The sequence below is a fragment of the Manis pentadactyla genome, chromosome 11 (assembly GCF_030020395.1).
Source record: "Manis pentadactyla isolate mManPen7 chromosome 11, mManPen7.hap1, whole genome shotgun sequence".
NCBI lineage: Eukaryota > Metazoa > Chordata > Mammalia > Pholidota > Manidae > Manis > Manis pentadactyla.
Window position 1 is genome coordinate 81,378,317 of NC_080029.1, and position 22,868 is coordinate 81,401,184.

Consider the following 22,868-nt stretch of genomic DNA (forward strand, 5'->3'; position numbering starts at 1 on the left):
TTCTCACCTGATGAGCCCCCCTGCGACTATGCCTGTCTTAGGTTGTCTTCCTTGAGGAATCTTACCCGTCTCTGGCTAACCAGTGATCTTACGGGGCCATACAGGGAAAAGTAAAGTTGGTGAGAGAGAAGCCTTATTGTTAGAAATGGTTAGCTTTTTATTTCTTTGCATATTTATGCCCTGTAGGTTCTATTCCCAGCATTTGTCTTGACGTATCTTTACCACTTGGAAGAATAATGATACTTGGTAAATTTGATATGAGGCACGAATTCTATTTAAGGGTTGTAATTAGGAAGGAAGAAGAAAAGCTATAGAAGTAGCAGGCGGCAGAAAACATGGGAAGATAGATTATTTCTTTGACATATCTTCTTGTAGAGTAACTTCAGCATGTATAGGTTTTAAGCTACTACTTAAATTGAGCACACACATTAACATAATAGGAGTATAGCTACATAACCAAAGCATACCTGTAATTACCAGCCATCTTCAGTGAAACCAAGAAAACCAGTTAGGCACCTTAGGCATTTGTGAAAACTTATCTATGATATGGTGGATATTGTCCAACTGAACTTGAACAGTCTGAGAGAAGTCAGACAAATTAAAACAACCCATTCCTGGGGAATGTTCACATCCCTTATGTTCTTTTAACAGTAAATAGTCTGTAGTTGTAAGATTTTGGAGCGCTACAATTTGCACTTCTCCTAATTCTTGATTGAGTTCCAACAGTATAGATCCAGTCAAATTTGTTGTTTTACTGTATGCACAGGCCAGCTTAGATATCTCCTTCCTCATTCCCATGGCAAGTCCAGGAACTGGTGGGATGAGTGCATCTACAGCTGTAGCAGTGCGTGTATCTTTGTTGGGGTTTTTTGATGTTCATCTTCTGGCATGAATCTTCCAGAGAGTGCTGATGTTGGAAGTTCTTTTTCATATCGTATCTTAGTTCATTTTCGGGGTAGCCCAATTAGGCTTTGATCCTCTGTATAAACACAAACAGACCCTTTGCCTATACTTTTATATGCCCTTTATACCATTATGTAGAACTCATTGGAGGTTACCACACAGGAACTGACCTTTTACTTTTTTATTTTTTGGTATCACTAATCTACACTTACATGATGAATATTATCTTTACTAGGCTCTCCCCTATACCAGGTCCCCCCTATAAACTCCTTTACAGTCACTGTCAATCAGCATAGCAAAATGTTGTACAATCAATACTTGTCTTCTTTGTGTTGTACAGCTCTCCCCTTTCGCCCACCCCCCATGCTTGCTAATCTTAATACCCCCCTTCTTCTCCCCCACCCTTATCCCTCCCTACCCACCCATCCTCCCCAGTCCCTTTCCCTTTGGTACCTGTTAGTCCATTCTTGAGTTCTGTGATTCTGCTGCTGTTTTGTTCCTTCAGTTTTTCCTTTGTTCTTATACTCCACAGATGAGTGAAATCATTTGGTATTTATCATTCTCCGCTTGGCTTATTTCACTGAGCATAATACCTCCATCTCCATCCATGTTGCTGCAAATGGTAGGATTTGCCCTTTTCTTATGGCTGAGTAGTATTCCATTGTGTATATGTACCACTTCTTCTTTATCCATTCATCTATCGATGGACATTTAGGTTGCTTCCAATTCTTGGCTATTGTAAATAGTGCTGCGATAAATATAGGGGTGCACTGATCTTTCTCATACTTGATTGCTGCATTCTTAGGGTAAATTCCTAGGAGTGCAATTCCTGGGTCAAATGGTATGTCTGTTTTGAGCATTTTGATGTACCTCCATACTGCTTTCCACAACGGTTGAACTAACTTACATTCCCACCAGCAGTGTAGGACGGTTCCGCTTTCTCCACAGCCTCGCCAACATTTGTTGTTGTTTGTCTTTTGGATGGCAGCCATCCTTACTGGTGTGAGGTGATACCTCATTGTAGTTTTAATTTGCATTTCCCTGATAATTAGCGATGTGGAGCATCTTTTCATGTGTCTGTTGGCCATCTGTATTTCTTTTTTGGAGAACTGTCTGTTCAGTTCCTCTGCCCATTTTTTAATTGGGTTATTTGTTTTTGTTTGTTGAGGTGTGTGAGCTCTTTATATATTCTGGACGTCAAGCCTTTATCAGATGTGTCATTTTCAAATATATTCTCCCATACTGTTGGGTTCCTTTTTGTTCTATTGATGGTGTCTTTTGCTGTACAGAAGCTTTTCAGCTTAATATAGTCCCACTTATTCATTTTTGCTGTTGTTTTCCTTGCCCGGGGAGATATGTTCAAGAAGAGGTCACTCATGTTTATGTCTAAGAGGTTTTTGCCTATGTTTTTTCCCACGAGTTTAATGGTTTCATGGCTTACATTCAGGTCTTTGATCCATTTTGAATATACTTTTGTATATGGGGTTAGACAATGGTCCATTTTCATTCTCCTACATGTAGCTGTCCAGTTTTGCCAGCACCATCTGTTGAAGAGACTGTCATTTCACCATTGTATGTCCATGGCTCCTTTATCAAATATTAATTGACCATATATGTCTGGGTTAATGTCTGGATTGTCTAGTCTGTTCCATTGGTCTGTGGCTCTGTTCTTGTGCCAGTACCAAATTGTCTTGATTACTATGGCTTTATAGTAGAGCTTGAAGTTGGGGAGTGAGATCCCCCCTACTTTATTCTTCTTTCTCAGGATCATTTTGGCTATTCGGGGTCTTTGGTGTTTCCATATGAATTTTTGAATTATTTGTTCCAGTTCATTGAAGAATGTTGCTGGTAGTTTCACAGGGATTGCATCAAATCTGTATATTGCTTTGGGTAGGATGGTCATTTTGACAATATTAATTCTTCCTAGCCATCAGCATGGGATGAGTTTTCATCTGTTAGTGTCCCCCATAATTTCTCTTAAGAGTGACTTGTAGTTTTCAGAGTACAAGTCTTTCACTTCCTTGGTTAGGTTTATTCCTAGGTATTTTTTTTTTGATGCAATTGTGAATGGAGTTGTTTTCCTGATTTCTCTTTCTGTTGGTTCATTGTTAGTGTATAGGAAATCCACAGATTTCTGTGTGTTGACTTTGTATCCTGCAACTTTGCTGTATTCCGATATCAGTTCTAGTAGTTTTGGAGTGGAGTCTTTAGGGTCTTTTATGTACAGTATCATATCATCTGCAAATAGTGACAGTTTAACTTCTTCTTTACCAACCTGGATTCCTTGTATTTCTTTTTTTGGTCTGATTGCCGTGGCTAGGACCTCCCGTACTATGTTAAATAACAGTGGAGAGTGTGGGCATCCCTGTCTAGTTCCCGATCTCAGAGGAAATGCTTTCAGCTTCTCGCTGTTCAATATAATGCTGGATGTGGGTTTATCATAGATGGCCTTTATTATGTTGAGGTACTTGCCCTCTATTCCCATTTTGCTGAGAGTTATCATGAATGGATGTTGAACGTTGTCAAATGCTTTTTCAGCATCTATGAAGAAGATCATGTGGTTTTTGACTTTCTTTTTGTTGATGTGGTGGATGATGTTGATGGACTTTCGAGTGTTGTACCATCCTTGCATCCCTGGGATGAATCCCAGTTGGTCATGGTGTATGATCCTTTTGATGTATTTTTGAATTCGGTTTGCTAATATTTTGTTGAGTATTTCTGCATCTACATTCATCAGGGATATTGGTCTGTAGTTTTCTTTTTTGGTGGGGTCTTTGCCTGGTTTTGGTATTAGGGTGATGTTAGCTTCATAGAATGAGTTTGGGAGTTTCCCCTCCTCCTCTATTTTTTGGAAAACTCTAAGGAGAATGGGTATTATGTCTTCCCTGTATGTCTGATAAAATTCCGAGGTAAATCCATCTGGCCCGGAGGTTTTGTTCTTTGGTAGTTTTTTGATTACCGCTTCAGTTTTGTTGCTGGTTATTGGTCTGTTTAGATTTTATGTTTCTTTCTGGGTCAATCGTGGAAGGTTGTATTTTTCTAGGAAGTTGTCCATTTCTCCTAGGTTTCCCAGCTTGTTAGCATATAGGTTTTCATAGTATACTCTAATAATTCTTTGTATTTCTGCGGGGTCCGTCGTGATTTTTCCTTTCTCGTTTCTGATACTGTTGATTTGTGTTGACTCTCTTTTCTTCTTAATAAGTCTGGCTAGAGGCTTATCTATTTTGTTTATTTTCTCGAAGAACCAGCTCTTGGTTTCATTGATTTTTTGCTGTTGTTTTATTCTTCTCAATTTTATTTATTTCTTCTCTGATCTTTATTATTTCCCTCCTTCTGCTGACCTTAGGCCTCATTTGTTCTTCTTTTTCCAATTTAGATAATTGTGACATGAGACCATTCATTTGGGATTCTTCCTTTTTAAAATATGCTTGGATTGCTATATACATTCCTCTTAAGACCGCTTTTGCTGCGTCCCACAGAAGTTGGGGCTTAGTGTTGTTGGTGTCATTTTTTTCCATATTTAGCTGGATCTCCATTTTGATTTGGTCATTGATCCATTGATTATTTAGGAGCGTGTTGTTAAGCCTCCATGTGTTTGTGAGCCTCTTTGCTATCTTTGTACAGTTTATTTCTAGTTTTATGCCTTTGTGGTCTGAAAAGTTGGTTGGTAGGATTTCAATCTTTTGGAATTTTCTGAGGCTCTTCTTGTGGCCTAGTATGTGGTCTATTCTGGAGAATGTTCCATGTGCACTTGAGAAGAATGTATATCCTGTTGCTTTTGGATGTAGAGTTCTATAGATGTCTGTTAGGTCCATCTGCTCTACTGTGTTGTTCAGTGGTTCCGTGTCCTTACTTATTTTCTGCCCAGTGGATCTATCCTTTGGTGTGAATGGTGTGTTGAAGTCTCCTAGAATGAATGCATTGCAGTCTATTTCCCCCTTTAGTTCTGTTAGTATTTGTTTCACATATGCTGGTGCTCCTGTGTTGGGTGCATATATATTTAGAATGGTTATATCCTATTGTTGAACTGAGCTCTTTATCATTATGTAGTGTCCTTCTTTATCTCTTGTTACTTTCTTTGTTTTGAAGTCTATTTTGTCTGATATTAGTACTGCAACCCCTGCTTTCTTCTCGCTGTTATTTGCTTGAAATATGTTTTTCCATCCCTTGACTTTTAGTCTGTACTTGTCTTTGGGTTTGAGGTGAGTTTCTTGTAAGCAGCATATAGATGGGTCTTGCTTTTTTATCCATTCTGTTACTCTGTGTCTTTTGATTGGTGCATTCAGCCCATTAACATTTAGGGTGACTATTGAAAGATATGTACTTATTGCCATTGCAGGCTTTAAATTCGTAGTTACCAAAGGTTCAAGGTTAGCATCTTTAGTATCTTGCTGCCTAACTTAGCTCGCTTATTGAGCTGTTATATACACTGTCTGGAGATTCTTTTCTTCTCTCCCTTCTTATTCCTCCTCCTCGATTCTTCATGTGTTGGGTGTTTTGTGCTGTGCTCTTTCTAGGAGTGCTCCCATCTGGAGCAGTCCCTGTAAGATGCTCTGTAGAGGTGATTTGTGGGAAGCAAATTCCCTCAGCTTTTGTCTGGGAATTGTTTAATCCCACCGTCATATTTGAATGACAGTCGTGCTGGATATAGTATCCTTGGTTCATGGCCCTTCTGTTTCATTGTATTAAATATATCATGCCATTCTCTTCTGGCCTGTAGGTTTTCTGTCGAGAAGTCTGATGTTAGCCTGATGGGTTTTCCTTTATAGGTGACCTTTTTCTCTCTAGCTGCCTTTAAAACTCTATCTTTGTCCTTGATCTTTGCCATTTTAATTATTATGTGTCTTGGTGTTGCCCTTCTTGGATCCTTTCTGTTGGGGGTTCTGTGTATTTCCGTGGTCTGTTCGATTATTTCCCCCCCCAGTTTGGTGAAGTTTTCAGCAATTATTTCTTCTAAGATACTTTCCATCTCTTTTCCTCTCTCTTCTTCTTCTGGAACCCCTATAATACGGATATTGTTCCTTTTGGATTGGTCACACAGTTCTCTTAAGATTGTTTCATTCCTGGAGATCCTTTTATCTCTCTCTATGTCAGCTTCTATGCGTTCCTGTTCTCTGGTTTCAATTCCATCAGTGGCCTCTTGCATCCTATCCATTCTGCTTATAAACCCTTCCAGAGTTTGTTTCACTTCTGCAATCTCCTTTCTAGCATCTGTGATCTCCCTCCGAACTTCATCCCATTTCTCTTGCGTATTTCTCTGCATCTCTGTCAGCATGTTTATGATTCTTATTTTGAATTCTTTGTCAGGAAGACTGGTTAGGTCTGTCTCCTTCTCTGGTGTTGTCTCTGTGATCTTTGTCTGCCTGTAGCTTTGCCTTTTCATGGTGATAGGAATAGTTTGCAGAGCTGGGACGAGTGATGGCTGGAAGGACTTCCCTTCTTGTTGGTTTGTGGCCCTCCTCTCCTGGGAGAACAGCGACCTCTAGTGGCTTGTGCTGTGCAGCTGCTTGCAGACAGGATTTCTGCTTCCTGCCCCGCTGCTATGGAGTTTATCTCCGCTGTTGCTGTGGGCGTGGCCTGGTTCAGGCCTCTGCTCCAAAGTGGTGGAGTCACGTTGGAGGGGGAGCGGCCTGGAGGCTATTTATCTCCGTAAGTGGCCTCCCTGTTCCCTGAAGCCCAGGGTTTAGGGTGCCCAGAAATCCCCGGATTCCCTACCTCTGAATTGGTGTCCCGCCCTGCCCCTTTAAGACTTCCAAAAAGCACCCGCCAAAACAAAACGACCACACACACACACACAAAAAAAATTTAAATTAATAAAAAAAAGGTTGCCGCTCGTTTTTCTTTATTCTCCGGTGCCAGCCTCAGGCATCTGCTCACCGGTCTTGCTGCCCTGTTTCCCTAGTATTGGGGTCCCTATCCCTTTAAGACTTCCAAAAAGCACTCGCCAAAACAAAACAGCAAAAAAAAAAAAAAAGGTTGCTGCTTTTCTGGTGTCTTCCGGTGCCAGGCCACCGGTGCCCGCTCACTGTTCTTGTTGCCCTGTTTCCCTAGTATTGGGGGCCCTATCCCTTTAAGAGTTCCAAAAAGTGCTTGACAAAACAAAACAGAAAAAAAAAAATTTTTCTCTTGCTTTTCTTATGTCCTCCGGCGCTCGGCCTCCTGGGCCCACTCACTGTTCTTGCTGCCCTGTTTTCCTAGTATCCAGGGCCCTGCACTCTGGCCCGGATGGCTGGGGCTGGGTGTTCGGCAGTCCTGTGCTCCATCTCCCTCCCGCTCTGTCTATTCTTCTCCCGCCGGGAGTTGGGGGGATGGGCACTCGGCTCCCGCCGGGCCGGGGTTTGTATCTTACCCCCTTCGCGAGGCGCTGGGTTCTCTCAGGTGCGGATGTGGTCTGGATATTGTCCTGTGTCCTCTGGTCTTTATTCTAGGAAGGTTTGTCTTTGTTATATTTTCATAGATATATGTGGTTTGGGGAGGAGATTTCCGCTGCTCTACTCACGCCACCATCTTCCTCCCCTCTCTGAAAATCATAAATACATTTTTTTGACATGTGTTTATCATCTCTTTCAGAATTATGTTTGCAGCATTAAAAAAGTATACTTTGACAGCAAACTTTAAAAAAAAAATTCAATTACTAATGACAACAGCTATGATTTCTGTTTAAGAACCATACAGAGGCACTAATTAAGTTTCTTGTGGCGTCATCAGGAGACTAAGGTGTTTTATTAAGGCTCTATAACACTCTGAATGAAGTGTTTCTGCTTCTAGTTTCCAGTGATAACTTCATCTATGTCATTCAGTGTAGCCTACTTCAGGAAGCATGGCTGAGACAGAAACCAGTGAGAATTGTTTTACTTAGGTATAGACTGATGCAGGGAAAGCCGTTAGCATATGTAGTGCCAAATTAACCAATCCAAAGTACGTAAAATGGGCGGGTGGTATGTTGAAGAAGCTCTGACTGTTTCAGAGCCTGCAATGCTTTCTAGCAAGAACTGAGATTCAGACAACTCAGAGAGCAGCCTAGAGAATCCCAGGGCTCTGTAGGCTAGCAGTGGTTAAGAACCATATAAGTCTCAGACACACCCAGAACTCTAGGGACAAGAGATCCTTCCCATCCATACTGCCAGCCCTCAACTAGTACTTGATTTATAAGGAAGCAGTTAAGGTACAGACTGGGTGTCTCTGATGGTCATCTGAGAATTTCTCATTTTGCTGTCCTGAAATGATGAAGAAGGGACTGGTGGGATGAATAGCAGGGTAATATATTCCTTCCTTCAACCCACATAGCTCCTGACATGCAATGATGTAAGTTTCTCAGATATGTTTATTCAAAGCTCCACTTACCAGCCTTGTTCCTCTTTCTGTTTCTGCAACCATCTTTACACATCTGTTGTCCATACTCTTTTTCTCTACATACCAACACTCTCCATCTTTAAATTTTTTTTTTTTTTTTAATAATTATTTTTTATTGAAGGGTAGTTGACACACAGTATTACATTACATGAGTTTCAAGTGTACAACACAGTGGTAGAACATTTATATACATAATTCTAGGTTCCAGCTATCACCCTACCAGGCTGTTACAATATCTTGACTATATTCCTTATGCTATACCTTACATCCCGGTTACTAATTTATTTTACCATTGGAAGTCTGTCCTTTTTTTTTTTTTTTTTGTGAGGGCATCTCTCATATTTATTGATCAAATGGTTGTTAACGACAATAAAATTCTGTATAGGGGAGTCAATGCTCAATGCACAATCATTATTCCACCCCAAGCCTAATTTTTGTCAGTCTCCAATCTTCTGAGGCATAACAAACAAGTTTTTACATGTAGAACAAATTCTTACATAATGAATAAGTTACATAGTGAACAGTACAAGGGCAGTCATCACAGAAACTTTCGGTTTTGCTCATGCATTATGAACTATAAACAGTCAGTTCAAATATGAATACTCATTTGGTTTTTATACTTGATTTATATGTGGATACCACATTTCTCTCTTTATTATTATTATTTTTAATAAAATGCTGAAGTGGTAGGTAGATACAAGATAAAGGTAGAAAACATAGTTTAGTGTTGTAAGAGAGCACATGTAGATGATCAGGTGTGTGCCTGTAGACTATGTGTTAATCCAAGCTAGACCAGGGCAATAAAACATCCACGTATGCAGAAGATTTCTCTCAGAACGGGGGGGTGAGGTTCTAAGCCTCACCTCTGTTGATCCCCAATTTCTCACCTGATGGCCCCCCTGCGACTGTGCCTGTCTTAGGTTGTTCCTCCCTTGAGGAATCTTACCCGTCTCTGGCTAACCAGTCATCTTCCGGGGCCATACAGGGAAATGTGAAGTTGGTAAGTGAGAGAGAAGCCTTATTGTTTGAAAAAGTTAGCTTTTTACTTCTTTGCATATTTATGCCCTGTGGCTTCTTTGCCCAGCATTTGTCTTGAGGTATCTTTACCACTTGGAAGAATTATGATACTCGGTAAATTTGATATGAGGCACGAATTCTATTTAAGGGTTGTAATTAGGAAGGAAGAAGAAAAGCTATAGAAGTAGCAGGCGGAAGAAAACATGGGAAGATTGATTATTTCTTTGATATATCTTCTTGTAGAGTAACTTCAGCATGTATAGGTTTTAAGCTACTACTTAAATTGCACACACACATTAACATAATAGGAGTATAGTTACATAACCAAAGCATATCTGTAATTACCAGCCATCTGCAGTGAAACCAAGAAAACCAGTTAGGCACCTTAGGCATTTGTGAAAACTTATCTATGATATGGTGGATATTGTCCAAATGAACTTGAACAGTCTGAGAGAAATCAGACAAATTAAAACAACCCATTCCTGGGGACTGTTCACATGCCATATGTTCTTTTAACAATAAATAGTTTGTAGTTGTAAGACTTTGGAGCGCTACAATTTGCACTTCTCCAAATTCTTGGTTGAGTTCCAACAGTATAGATCCAGTCCAATTTTGTTGTTTTACTGTATGCACAGGCCAGCTTAGATATCTCCTTCCTCATTCCCATGGCAGGTCCAGGAACTGGTGGGATGAGTGCATCTACAGCTGTAGCAGTGCGTGGATCTTTGTTGGGGTTTTTTGATGATCATCTTCTGGCATGAGTCTTCCAGAGGGTGCAGATGTTGGAAGTTCTTTTTCATATCGTATCTTAGTTCATTTTCGGGGTAGCCCAATTAGGCTTTGATCCTCTGTATAAACACAAACAGACCCTTTGCCTACACTTTTATATGCCCTTTATACCCTTGTGTAGAACTCGTTGGAGGTTACCACACAGGAACTGCCCTTTTTTTTTTTTTTTTTTTTTTTTGCTATCACTAATCTACACTTACATGACGAATATTATGTTTACTAGGCTCTCCCCTATACCAGGTCTCCCCTATAAACCCCTTTACAGTCACTGTCCATCAGCATAGCAAAATGTTGAGGAATCACTACTTGCCTTCTCTGTGTTGTACAGCCCTCCCTTTTCTCCTAACCCCCCATGCATGTTAATCTTAATACCCCCGTACTTCTCCCCCCCTTATCCCTCCCTACCCACCCATCCTCCCCAGTCCCTTTACCTTTGGTACCTGTTAGTCCATTCTTGAGTTCTGTGATTCTGCTGCTGTTTTGTTCCTTCAGTTTTTCCTTTGTTCTTATATTCCACAGATAAGTGAAATCATTTGGTATTTCTCTTTCTCCGCTTGGCTTGTTTCACTGAGCATAATACCCTCCAGCTCCATCCATGTTGCTGCAAATGATTGGATTTGCCCTTTTCTTATAGCTGAGTAGTATTCCATTGTGTATATGTACCACATCTTCTTTATCCATTCATCTATTGATGGACATTTAGGTTGCTTCCAATTCTTGGCTATTGTAAATAGTGCTGCAATAAACATAGGGGTGCATCTGTCCTTCTCAAACTTGATTGCTGCATTCTTAGGGTAAATTCCTAGGAGTGCAATTCCTGGGTCAAATGGTAAGTCTGTTTTGAGCATTTTGATGTACCTCCATACTGCTTTCCACAATGGTTGAACTAACTTACATTCCCACCAGCAGTGTAGGAGGGTTCCCCTTTCTCCACAGCCTCGCCAACATTTGTTGTTGTTTGTCTTTTGGATGGCAGCCATCCTTACTGGTGTGAGGTGATACCTCATTGTAGTTTTAATTTGCATTTCTCTGATAATTAGCGATGTGGAGCATCTTTTCATGTGTCTGTTGGCCATCTGTATTTCTTTTTTGGAGAACTGTCTGTTCAGTTCCTCTGCCCATTTTTTAATTGCGTTATTTGTTTTTTGTTTGTTGAGGCGTGAGAGCTCCTTATATATTCTGGACGTCAAGCCTTTATCGGATGTGTCATTTTCAAATATATTCTCCCATACTGTAGGGATCCTTCTTGTTCTATTGATGGTGTCTTTTGCTGTACAGAAGCTTTTCAGCTTAATATAGTCCCACTTACTCATTTTTGCTGTTGTTTTCCTTGCCCGGGGAGATATGTTCAAGAAGAGGTCACTCATGTTTATGTCTAAGAGGTTTTCGCCTATGTTTTCTTCCAGGAGTTTAATGGTTTCATGGCTTACATTCAGGTCTTTGATCCATTTTGAGTTTACTTTTGTATATGGGGTTAGACAATGGTCCAGTTTCATTCTCCTACATGTAGCTGTCCAGTTTTGCCAGCACCACCTGTTGAAGAGACTGTCATTTCGCCATTGTATGTCCATGGCTCCTTTATCAAATATTAATTGACCATATATGTCTGGGTTAATGTCTGGATTCTCTAGTCTGTTCCATTGGTCTGTGGTTCTGCTCTTGTGCCAGTACCAAATTGTCTTGATTACTATGGCTTTATAGTAGAGCTTGAAGTTGGGGAGTGAGATCCCCCCTACTTTATTCTTCTTTCTCAGGATTGCTTTGGCTATTCGGGGTCTTTGGTGTTTCCATATGAATTTTTGAATTATTTGTTCCAGTTCATTGAAGAATGTTGCTGGTAGTTTCATAGGGATTGCATCAAATCTGTATATTGCTTTGGGCAGGATGGCCATTTTAACGATATTAATTCTTCCTAGCCACGAGCATGGGATGAGTTTCCATCTGTTAGTGTCCCCTTTAATTTCTCTTAAGAGTGACTTGTAGTTTTCAGAGTATAAGTCTTTCACTTCTTTGGTTAGGTTTATTCCTAGGTATTTTATTTTTTTTGATGCAATTGTGAATGGAGTTGTTTTCCTGATTTCTCTCTCGGTTGGTTCATTGTTAGTATATAGGAAAGCCACAGATTTCTGTGTGTTGATTTTGTATCCTGCAACTTTGCTGTATTCCGATATCAGTTCTAGTAGTTTTGGGGTGGAGTCTTTAGGGTTTTTTATGTACAGTATCATGTCATCTGCAAATAGTGACAGTTTAACTTCTTCTTTACCAATCTGGATTCCTTGTATTTCTTTATTTTGTCTGATTGCCGTGGCTAGGACCTCCAGTACTATGTTAAATAACAGTGGAGAGAGTGGGCATCCCTGTCTAGTTCCCGATCTCAGAGGAAATGCTTTCAGCTTCTCGCTGTTCAATATAATGTTGGCTGTGGGTTTATCATAGATGGCCTTTATTATGTTGAGGTACTTGCCCTCTATTCCCATTTTGCTGAGAGTTTTTAACATGAATGGATGTTGAACGTTGTCAAATGCTTTTTCAGCATCTATGGAGATGATCATGTGGTTTTTGTCTTTCTTTTTGTTGATGTGGTGGATGATGTTGATGGACTTTCGAATGTTGTACCATCCTTGCATCCCTGGGATGAATCCCACTTGGTCATGGTGTATGATCCTTTTGATGTATTTTTGAATTCGGTTTGCTAATATTTTGTTGAGTATTTTTGCATCTACGTTCATCAGGGATATTGGTCTGTAGTTTTCTTTTTTGGTGGGGTCTTTGCCTGGTTTTGGTATTAGGGTGATGTTAGCTTCATAGAATGAGTTTGGGAGTATCCCCTCCTCTTCTATTTCTTGGAAAACTTTAAGGAGAATGGGTATTATGTCTTCCCTGTATGTCTGATAAAATTCTGAGGTAAATCCATCTGGCCCGGGGGTTTTGTTCTTTGGTAGTTTTTTGATTACCTCTTCAATTTCATTGCTGGTAATTGGTCTGTTTAGATTTTCTGTTTCTTCCTGGGTCAATCTTGGAAGGTTATATTTTTCTAGGAAGTTGTCCATTTCTCCTAGGTTTCCCAGCTTGTTAGCATATAGGTTTTCATAGTATTCTCCAATAATTCTTTGCATTTCCGTGGGGTCCGTCGTGATTTTTCCTTTCTCGTTTCTGATACTGTTGATTTGTGTTGACTCTCTTTTCTTCTTAATAAGTCTGGCTAGAGGCTTATCTATTTTGTTTATTTTCTCGAAGAACCAGCTCTTGGTTTCATTGATTTTTGCTATTATTTTATTCTTCTCAATTTTATTTATTTCTTCTCTGATCTTTATTATGTCCCTCCTTCTGCTGACCTTAGGCCTCATCTGTTCTTCTTTTTCCAATTTCGATAATTGTGACATTAGACCATTCATTTGGGATTGCTCTTCCTTTTTTAAATATGCTTGGATTGCTATATACTTTCCTCTTAAGACTGCTTTTGCTGTGTCCCACAGAAGTTGGGGCTTAGTGTTGTTGTTGTCATTTGTTTCCATATATTGCTGGATCTCCATTTTGATTTGGTCATTGATCCATTGATTATTTAGGAGCATGTTGTTAAGCCTCCATGTGTTCGTGAGCCTCTTTGCTTTCTTTGTACAGTTTATTTCTAGTTTTATGCCTTTGTGGTCTGAAAAGTTGGTTGGTAGGATTTCAATCTTTTGGAATTTTCTGAGGCTCTTTTTGTGGCCTAGTATGTGGTCTATTCTGGAGAATGTTCCATGTGCACTTGAGAAGAATGTATATCCCGCTGCTTTTGGATGTAGAGTTCTATAGATGTCTATTAGGTCCATCTGCTCTACTGTGTTGTTCAGTGCTTCCGTGTCCTTACTTATTTTCTGCCCAGTGGATCTATCCTTTGGGGTGAGTGGTGTGTTGAAGTCTCCTAGAATGAATGCATTGCCGTCTATATCCCCCTTTAGTTCTGTTAGTATTTGTTTCACATATGCTGGTGCTCCTGTGTTGGGTGCATATATATTTAGAATGGTTATATCCTCTTGTTTGACTGAGCCCTTTATCATTATGTAGTGTCCTTCTTTATCTCTTGTTACTTTCTTTGTTTTGAAGTCTATTTTGTCTGATATTAGTACTGCAACCCCTGCTTTCTTCTCACTGTTGTTTGCTTGAAATATGTTTTTCCATCCCTTGACTTTTAGTCTGTACATGTCTTTGGGTTTGAGGTGAGTTTCTTGTAAGCAGCATATAGATGGGTCTTGCTTTTTTATCCATTCTGTTACTCTGTGTCTTTTGATTGGTGCATTCAACCCATTAACATTTAGGGTGACTATTGAAAGATATGTACTTATTGCCATTGCAGGCTTTAAATTCGTGGTTACCAAAGGTTCAAGGTTAGCCTCTTTAGTATCTTACTGCCTAACTTAGCTCGCTTATTGAGCTGTTATATACACTGTCTGGAGATTCTTTTCTTCTCTCCCTTCTTGTTCCTCCTCCTCGATTCTTCATATGTTGGGTGTTTTGTGCTGTGCTCCTTCTAGGAGTGCTCCCATCTAGAGCAGTCCCTGTAAGATGTTCTGTAGAGGTGGTTTGTGGAAAGCAAATTCCCTCAGCTTTTGTTTGTCTGGGAATTGTTTAATCCCACCGTCATATTTGAATGATAGTCGTGCTGGATACAGTATCCTTGGTTCAAGGCCCTTCTGTTTCATTGTATTAAATATATCATGCCATTCTCTTCTGGCCTGTAGGGTTTCTGTTGAGAAATCTGACGTTAGCCTGATGGGTTTTCCTTTATAGGTGACCTTTTTCTCTCTAGCTGCCTTTAACACTCTTTCCTTGTCCTTGATCTTTGCCATTTTAATTATTATGTGTCTTGGTGTTGCCCTTCTTGGATCCTTTCTGTTGGGGGTTCTGTGTATTTCCGTGGTCTGTTTGATTACTTCCTCCCCCAGTGTGGGGAAGTTTTCAGCAATTATTTCTTCTAAGATACTTTCCATCTCTTTGCCTCTCTCTTCTTCTTCTGGGACCCCTATAATATGGATATTGCTCCTTTTAGATTGGTCACACAGTTCTCTTAATATTGTTTCATTCCTGGAGATCCTTTTGTCTCTCTCTATGTCCGCTTCCATGCATTCCTGTTCTCTGATTTCAATTCCATCAATGGCCTCTTGCATTCTATCCATTCTGCTTATAAACCCTTCCAGAGTTTGTTTCATTTCTGCGATCTCCTTTCTGGCATCTGTGATCTCTTTCCGGACTTCATCCCATTTTTCTTGCGTATTTCTCTGCATCTCTGTCAGCATGTTTATGATTCTTATTTTGAATTCTTTGTCAGGAAGACTGGTTAGGTCTGTCTCCTTCTCTGGTGTTGTCTCTGTGATCTTTGTCTGCCTGTAGCTTTGCCTTTTCATGGTGATAGGAATAGTCTGCAGAACTGGGACGAGTGACGGCTGGAAGGACTTCCTTTCTTGTTGGTTTGTGGCCCTCCTCTCCTGGGAGAACAGCGGCCTCTAGTGGCTTGTGCTGCGCAGCTGCGCGCAGACAGGGTTTCTGCTTCCTGCCCGGCTGCTATGGAGTTAATCTCCGCTGTTGCTGTGGGCGTGGCCTGGCTCGGGCAGCTACTCCAAAATGGTGGAGTCGCGTTGGAGCAGGAGCAGCTGGGAGGCTATTTATCTCCGTAAGGGGCCTCCCTGCTCCCTGCAGCCCAGGGGTTAGGGTGCCCAGAGGTACCGGATTCCCTACCTCTGAATTAAGTGGCCCGCCCTGCCCCTTTAAGACTTCCAAAAAGCACCCGCCAAAACAAAACAACGACCACAAAAAAAAACAAGAAAAAAAATTTTTTTAATTAAAAAAAAAAAAAATTTTTATTTAAAAAAAAAAAAAGGTGGTCGTTCGTTTTTCTTTATTCTCCGGTGCCAGCCTCAGGCCTCTGCTCACCGGTCTTTCTGCCCTGTTTCCCTAATATTGGGGTCCCTGTCCCTTTAAGACTTCCAAACAGCGCTCGCCAAAACAAAGCAGCAAAAAAGCAAAAAAAAAAAATGGTCGCGCGCTTTTCTTATGTCCTCTGTCGCCCAGCCTCCAGTGCCTGCTCCCTGTTCTTGCTGCCCTGTTTTCCCAGTATCGAGGGCCCTACACTCTGGCCCGGATGGCTGGGGCTGGGTGTTCGGCAGTCCTGGGCTCCGTCTCCCTCCCGCTCTGCCTGCTCTTCTCCCGCCGGGAGCTGGGGGGAGGGGCGCTCGGCTCCCGCGGGGCCGGGGCTTGTATCTTACCCCCTTCGCGAGGCGCTGGGTTCTCTCAGGTGTGGATGTGGTCTGGATATAGTCCTGTGTCCTCTGGTCTTTATTCTAGGAAGGGTTGTCTTTGTTATATTTTCATAGATATATGTTGTTTTGGGAGGAGATTTCCGCTGCTCTACTCACGCCGCCATCTTCCGCCCCACCTTCTCCATCTTTAAATTTAAGAAATCATTTGGGTTTTATTGTTCTAGTTTTATATACTTAGAAGCATTCACAGAAAAATGAAATTTCCATAGCATCTGGGAATTCTAGTACTTGGTGGTATCTTGGAAGGGGGTTTCAAGGTTTGGACAAGATAGGATCTTTATTTAACAGAAGGCACTGGATTCATGGTAACATTGTTTTAGGACCACTTAATTCTACATGGATCCTATTTTTCATTTCTTGAATTATTTCAGTTGCTTTTTGCTCAATCTTCTTCACCTCTCTCAAATGAAATGTGAAATGCAATACTTCAAACAAAGCAAAAAATGTTAGAGCAGAAAGATTATGCTTTTCTCAGTAGGAAATACCATCATGGGTACTATCTAATGAATATTGTCCATTTCTTGGTGTCTCAGGAGAAATTAGCAAACACATCAGACACCCCCAAAAGGAGTTCACATGGCATTTTAACTCCAATTAGCAAAGGAGTTGCCATCATTACTGTGGTCAAGTTTCTGAGAATGCTTGTACTTCAACACAGATGGAAATAGACAAAAGAGAAAAACATGATATACTCTATTGTTTGAAAATAACAACTTCCATGAGGAAGACTTTACTCCCCCTTTTAGTATTTCCTCCAGTATTATTTAGTATTTTTCTCTCTGGTTCCTTGCTTTGAAAAACTTGAGTGTAGCTGCTCAGCTGTCCATAAATAACCCATGATTATTTAAAAAGCTTGATTTTATCCTTTTCCCTCTATGCTGTATTGAGTTCGTCCAATAAGACTTTCATTTCTCATTAAGGTTTCTCAATTGCTTTGGCTCATTTTGTCAATTTAAAATCATTTTTATTGACTTATACAAATTCTTAGATTATTCTTAGGACATGAATCATGAAGTACTTGACAGGGCCTGATCACACACACACAGCTCCCAATAGATAACGGAGATGGCATTTCTGAGCACCGCTTCCCAGGCCCCAGCCAGGGTTTGGCTGGGCAGCTGTGCTGTGGTGGAAGGTGGTTTTAGGTGATGGACTTCCCTTCATGCTGGTGGGTGTAGTGCTCTTTTCACTGTTCACAGAACACTCAGCAGCTGAATTTCTTATTGTGATCAGAGACTTCAGAAATACAGAAGCTGGAAATGTTTCTACCAAACATGGCAATTTTATTAACACTGAAAGTGAACTTATTGGTTGTCATGATGTGAAGGCAATTTCTTCAGTCAGTAAGAAAATCTAAGAATAATCAGAATCCATCCCATATGAATTACAACTCAAATACCTAAGACACAGGGTTGCTTATTTTTGTTTTATGAAATTTAAAGATTTTGATATCATTATTAGTCAATTCCTATTACACTAATCTCCCAGGAACTATCCAAAAATGTCTATTTTACTGAAGTTCCCCAGTATTAAATATTACTTTAAAGAGGTAGGACTTAAAAATGTTTTATGGTAATCTGGTTATATGCACTCTCATTACATCTACTCTTCTGATTAGTTTAATTTTAATATTGTCTGTTTTAATATAAGCTCATCTTTATATTATGTCCTGTGAAATAATAAGTGCACAATACAGATGGCTACCCTTTGCATATTATGTCTTTATTTAGTAAATAATCACAATGTTTTTAAGCCATAAATTATAAGAATGTTTTGGATTTTGCTTTCCCATTTGTCTGACCCCCCACCCACCCCCAGGTTTCAGAAACTTCTTTTCAATCTTCATAACTTTGGTTGTTCTTTCTCAGACTCTTTCTAGTTTTCCCAAGATGAGGTTTAAAATTAGATCCTGGATTTTGATGAGAGTTTGACCTTTGCTAATTAGATATTTTAGATAACTGGAAAGAACATGAGAATGCCCTCCCACATGGAAATTTATAATCCTTTATATCCCAAGCAAATTGGAAAATTTACAATGTACCATAGCTTGAGTAGGGCTATACACATGACAGAAAATGGTATCCTGTCTTGTTTTGTTTTCCAAATGATTCCAGAAAGAAGTGGTTCCTTCCATTACTTACCAGATTGTGGAATTAGATGTATCTATGCATATGGCTGTACAGGCAACTGAAGAGGATGGTCACATATATGGTATGACAGAGACATCCAAAGGTTCCTTGGACCCCAAATCTCTATCTTGCTCACATATCTTAAAATGATGTACAGAAATAAACTTTTTGGTTTTAAGAATTTTTCTGTTTGGAACTCAGGTACTTTTCTGCAAGTGTAAATATAAATCCTTGACATGAATAACTGTAGGATAACTTTCCCTGGATGATTTGAAAGAATCGAATGCATCATAGAACAGATCACTTGGAGTGGGAACAGAAAAACACAAATTATATGTCACTTCATATTTTTCCAAGAACTAGTTCTAGATTAAAGATATTCTAACCTAGACAGAGAGATATCTGTTAATTTTTAACCACTTCAAGGGAAGAAATGTATCAATGTTCCCTGATTTTTTCTTTGTAATCCAAGATATGCCTACTCAATGTTGGGGGCGAATGTAAGTGTAGAGCAAGAGAAAATGGATAGAAAAATATCTTAGTGTATCCATTATTTCTTTTAAGTGTACCTATGGTTGTTGAAAAGTTCAAAAACAGCATAGTTCTGATTTCCTTAATTATCTTTCCTACAAAATGGGTCAAGTTGAGCCTCTATACATGCCTCAGCGATATGGGTCATTGCCCTTAGTTAGTCTCTTCTTTCGGTGATTAGTGTGTTCCAGCACTGTCCTACTCATCCTGAGTCTGATGCTTCCCTAAACTTTAAAGGTAAAGATTTTATTTCTTCTTTCTCAATCTCTACAAACTTCCTGACCTCTGTCACCTGGGATAATAAATAAAGACAAAGAACATTAGCTTATTTGAATCCTTCCTCAATAATATTTTCCTAAAAACACATGCATTTATAATAGCTACTAACCTTTGTACAACATAGCAATTCATAGTACAGAGCATTCTTCCTTCAAATCAATAATTTGATAAATTATGCAGTAAGCATTGTAGTATGAGTACAGAATGAATAAGAAACATTCCCTCACTTTAAGGGACTTAATCATTTTTTGTTTAAGAGTATGTTTCTCATAAACAGATTACATTTGATTCTCAAAACAACCTTGGGGAATATTACTGCCCTACATTAGGCTGAATAAAGAAAGAATAACACTCAGGTTTAATACCTTGCTTGAGACTACTTGACTGGTGAGTGGTAGAGCTGGGCATTGCATCTAGATACTTCATTCCAGAGCTCTTGTCCTTAAAGGATATAATTCTATTAAAGAAAATGGAATGACTCTCATGTTCTCATCACGTCATACCCATGTCATTGTCTCACTTCCTAGTTTGTTGTAAATGCAACTTAAAAGCATTATGGGAATAAAGAATTAGAAGAGCAATAAAATGTTCTTTGTTCTGTCTGTATAGGAATGCATACTTCCCATCTCACAGAACTTGCTTAACTTTTCTTCATTTTTGAATATGAGTCTATAAAAACCAGACTCAAAATATGGTAACATGTATATAAATATAATATTTTGCCTGCTGTCTAACTTTAACCTCTTTGGTTCCAATTTAATTCTTTCTCTAGGTCACTTGGTATTCTTGACTTGATGAAAACAAAATAATTCTAAAGTGACTGAATTTGTTCTTCTGGGCCTATCATCCTCCTGGCAGCTGCAACTATTTCTCTTCTTAATATTTTTTTTGTTTTACATGGCTATTATTCTGGGAAACATCTTGATAGTGCTAACAGTGAGAGCTGATGCTCACCTGCTCCAGACTCCTATGTACTATTTTTTGGGCTATCTCTCCTTCATTGACCTTTGCCTGAGCTGTGTTACTGTGCCCAAGATGTTAGGGGATTTCCTGCAGCAGGGCAAGATCATTTCACTTTCAGGATGCTTGGCCCAGATCTACTTCCTGCACTTTCTGGGAGCCAGTGAGATGTTTCTGCTGACAGTCATGGCCTATGATAGGTATGTCGCCATATGTAACCCTTTGCACTACCCAACGGTCATGAACCGCCCACTATGCTTTCAGCTGGTTTTTGCTTGCTGGTGTGGGGGTTTCATCCACTCTATCACACAGGTCACCCTGGTCATCCAGCTGCCCTTCTGTGGCCCCAATGAACTGGACAACTTCTACTGTGATGTCCCACAGGTCATCAAACTAGCCTGCATGGACACATATGTGGTAGAGGTGCTGATGATCTCAAACAGTGGTCTTCTCTCTCTTGTCTGCTTCTTGGTTTTGCTGTTCTCTTATGCTGTCATCCTGATCACTCTGAGAACTTGCTTCCACCAGGGCCAGAGCAAGGCACTCTCCACGTGTGCATCCCACCTGACAGCGGTCAGCCTCATCTTTGTGCCATGTGTTTTCGTCTACCTGAGGCCATTCTGCAGCTTTTCTATGGATAAGGTACTCCGTCTTTTACACAGTGATTACCCCTATGTTGAACCCCCTCATCTACACACTCAGAAATACTGACATGAAGACAGCCATGAGGAAGCTGAGGACAAAGCATGTGTCATCCTTCTGCCATATTAAAGGGTGAACAGGAAGAGGGGATTTAGAGAACATACTCTTTCATGGGACAATCTTATCTTGTACATGAGTACATGCATGAGAACCAGTTTGGTGACTTTGGTATAAAAGAGAAACCAGCATAAAAATTAAATGCATTGCTATTGATTATAGTTGTGAGACACAGGTGGCTTCCCTTGGTTAGGGAAGTCAGGAATGTTTATTGGCCCACATACAATAACAGAAAATAATTAAGTACTAGGGCCAAGGGAACACCTTGAAAGATCAGCCCTTCTATCAGTTTGTTTACAAGTAGTTTTCATTTATTTAATTCACTTCACTTTTAAATTCTCAATTGTGAGATGACGTGACATCTTTTCTGTCCTGCTCCTCCAAGGTGTAAGGACTCGTAGGGTCAGGAAGTTCCTTCTGATGTCTCACCAGTCTCTTCTGGGGCAGCGAAACCCTTTTGTTCTGTCTCTAGCAAAGCCTAAAACAGCACTAACCACCTTACATATTAGTGGTCACCCAGGAATTGGGTTCTGTATTGTGCCAAATTTTAGAAATGCAAGAATTCAGTTCATTTGGATGAACATATGCTCTTAGCAAAGTTACGAGTGAAGGAAAGGAAGCCTGGAGTTCTGGGGATCTGGGAGTGCTCGGCATTCTGCCTCAGAGGCTCCTCCAGGGGAGGGGTCCCATTTTACCTCCAATTTTACCTTGAGTGGGATTACAGTGGGGGTGAGTTGGTTGGCTGGCTCAACTGATCATAATATTGAAGAGCTCTGAACTCTCAAAGAAAAGAGAAAAAAATGAGCTGTGGTTTAAAGTTCTCATAGTTGTTTCCTGAGTCTCAAAAGTTCTTTGAATCGCTTCTCGGCCTTTTGGCTAAGATCAAGTGTAGTATCTCTTATCAGTTTAATATCTGATACGTCCTCTATCTGAGGACAATATATTAAATGGATTTTTGGAGCAGGGAGATGGAATTAGGAGCTTGCTCCGTCCACTCCATGCATTGAACTGGTATTGCAGTACTTCTGGGAACTGTGCACCAAAAAAAAAAAAATACTTTGAGGCATAGGTAATATTTTTCAGCTCCATTTTTATAAAGTCGGATTTGTTAAGTGACTTGTCCAAGATCTGTCAGGAAAAGTATAATCAACCAAGAAAGCTAGTAATTTTAGGTCATTAAGATTAAGCTAATATTTTTCTCTCCAGAAATATTATATATCCCAGTTATACGGACTAATGATTTATTTTTCTACTAAATAGATATAGAAGCTGCAGAGCTGGGAGATCCCTAAAAACATGCACTTAAACATTTATATTTAAGGTTATTTCTGACATAAGGATCTTTGCAACTTTTTATGGCTATGGAAAGATATCTGTTTACTAAGTAATAATATATGAAGGTTTTTATCAATATTTTAATTTTTTTTCTCATTTTATTTCCTAGCCATCTGCTCTGGAGAGGCTCTTTTGATTAATTAGCTGTAAACAATATCTCAGGGGAAAAAAATGTCTGCAACCCCACCTAATATTTGGATTTATTAGGTAACTTTCAATAGCCCTGGTCATGTAGGACCTTAGATGATTTCTTAAAAGGAAGGATAAATGAAGGTGGGAGTGGCTTCCTTGGTACAGATCACACTGTCCTCCTTCCCTCTCTACGTTTCCACAGAGGTGCCTACAGGGAATATTCCGAAGAGCAGGAGCGGAGAGACTGCCCGCTAGATGGCAGTATATGGATTGACTGGAAGGTTTAAGTGGTGCTGTGGGTCAGCCACGCACATTGCAGGGATATGAAGCTCCCAGCTTTCTTTTTGTATCAGCTGGCTGCAACTTCCCCTTTTTATAATGTTCC

At 40.0% G+C, this 22,868-nt stretch overlaps 1 protein-coding gene and 1 non-coding gene across 2 annotated transcripts; both read left to right on the forward strand.

Moving 5' to 3' along the window:
• Window positions 1–20,194: 20,194 nt before the first annotated feature.
• Window positions 20,195–20,968, forward strand: LOC118909884 (olfactory receptor 4Q3). The gene has a single exon (XM_036880659.2). It carries the CDS (start codon window positions 20,195–20,197, stop codon window positions 20,966–20,968), a length of 774 nt encoding a protein of 257 aa, XP_036736554.2.
• A 904-nt stretch (window positions 20,969–21,872) lies between these two features.
• LOC118909895 (U2 spliceosomal RNA) lies at window positions 21,873–22,061 on the forward strand. The gene has a single exon (XR_005023764.2). It is a non-coding gene; the product is annotated as a U2 spliceosomal RNA (small nuclear RNA).
• Window positions 22,062–22,868: the final 807 nt, after the last annotated feature.

What these genes read in the sequence shown, in the direction of transcription:
- LOC118909884 (XM_036880659.2), top strand. Translation starts at nt 20,195, where the DNA reads ATGGCTATTATTCTGGGAAACATCTTGATAGTGCTAACAGTGAGAGCT.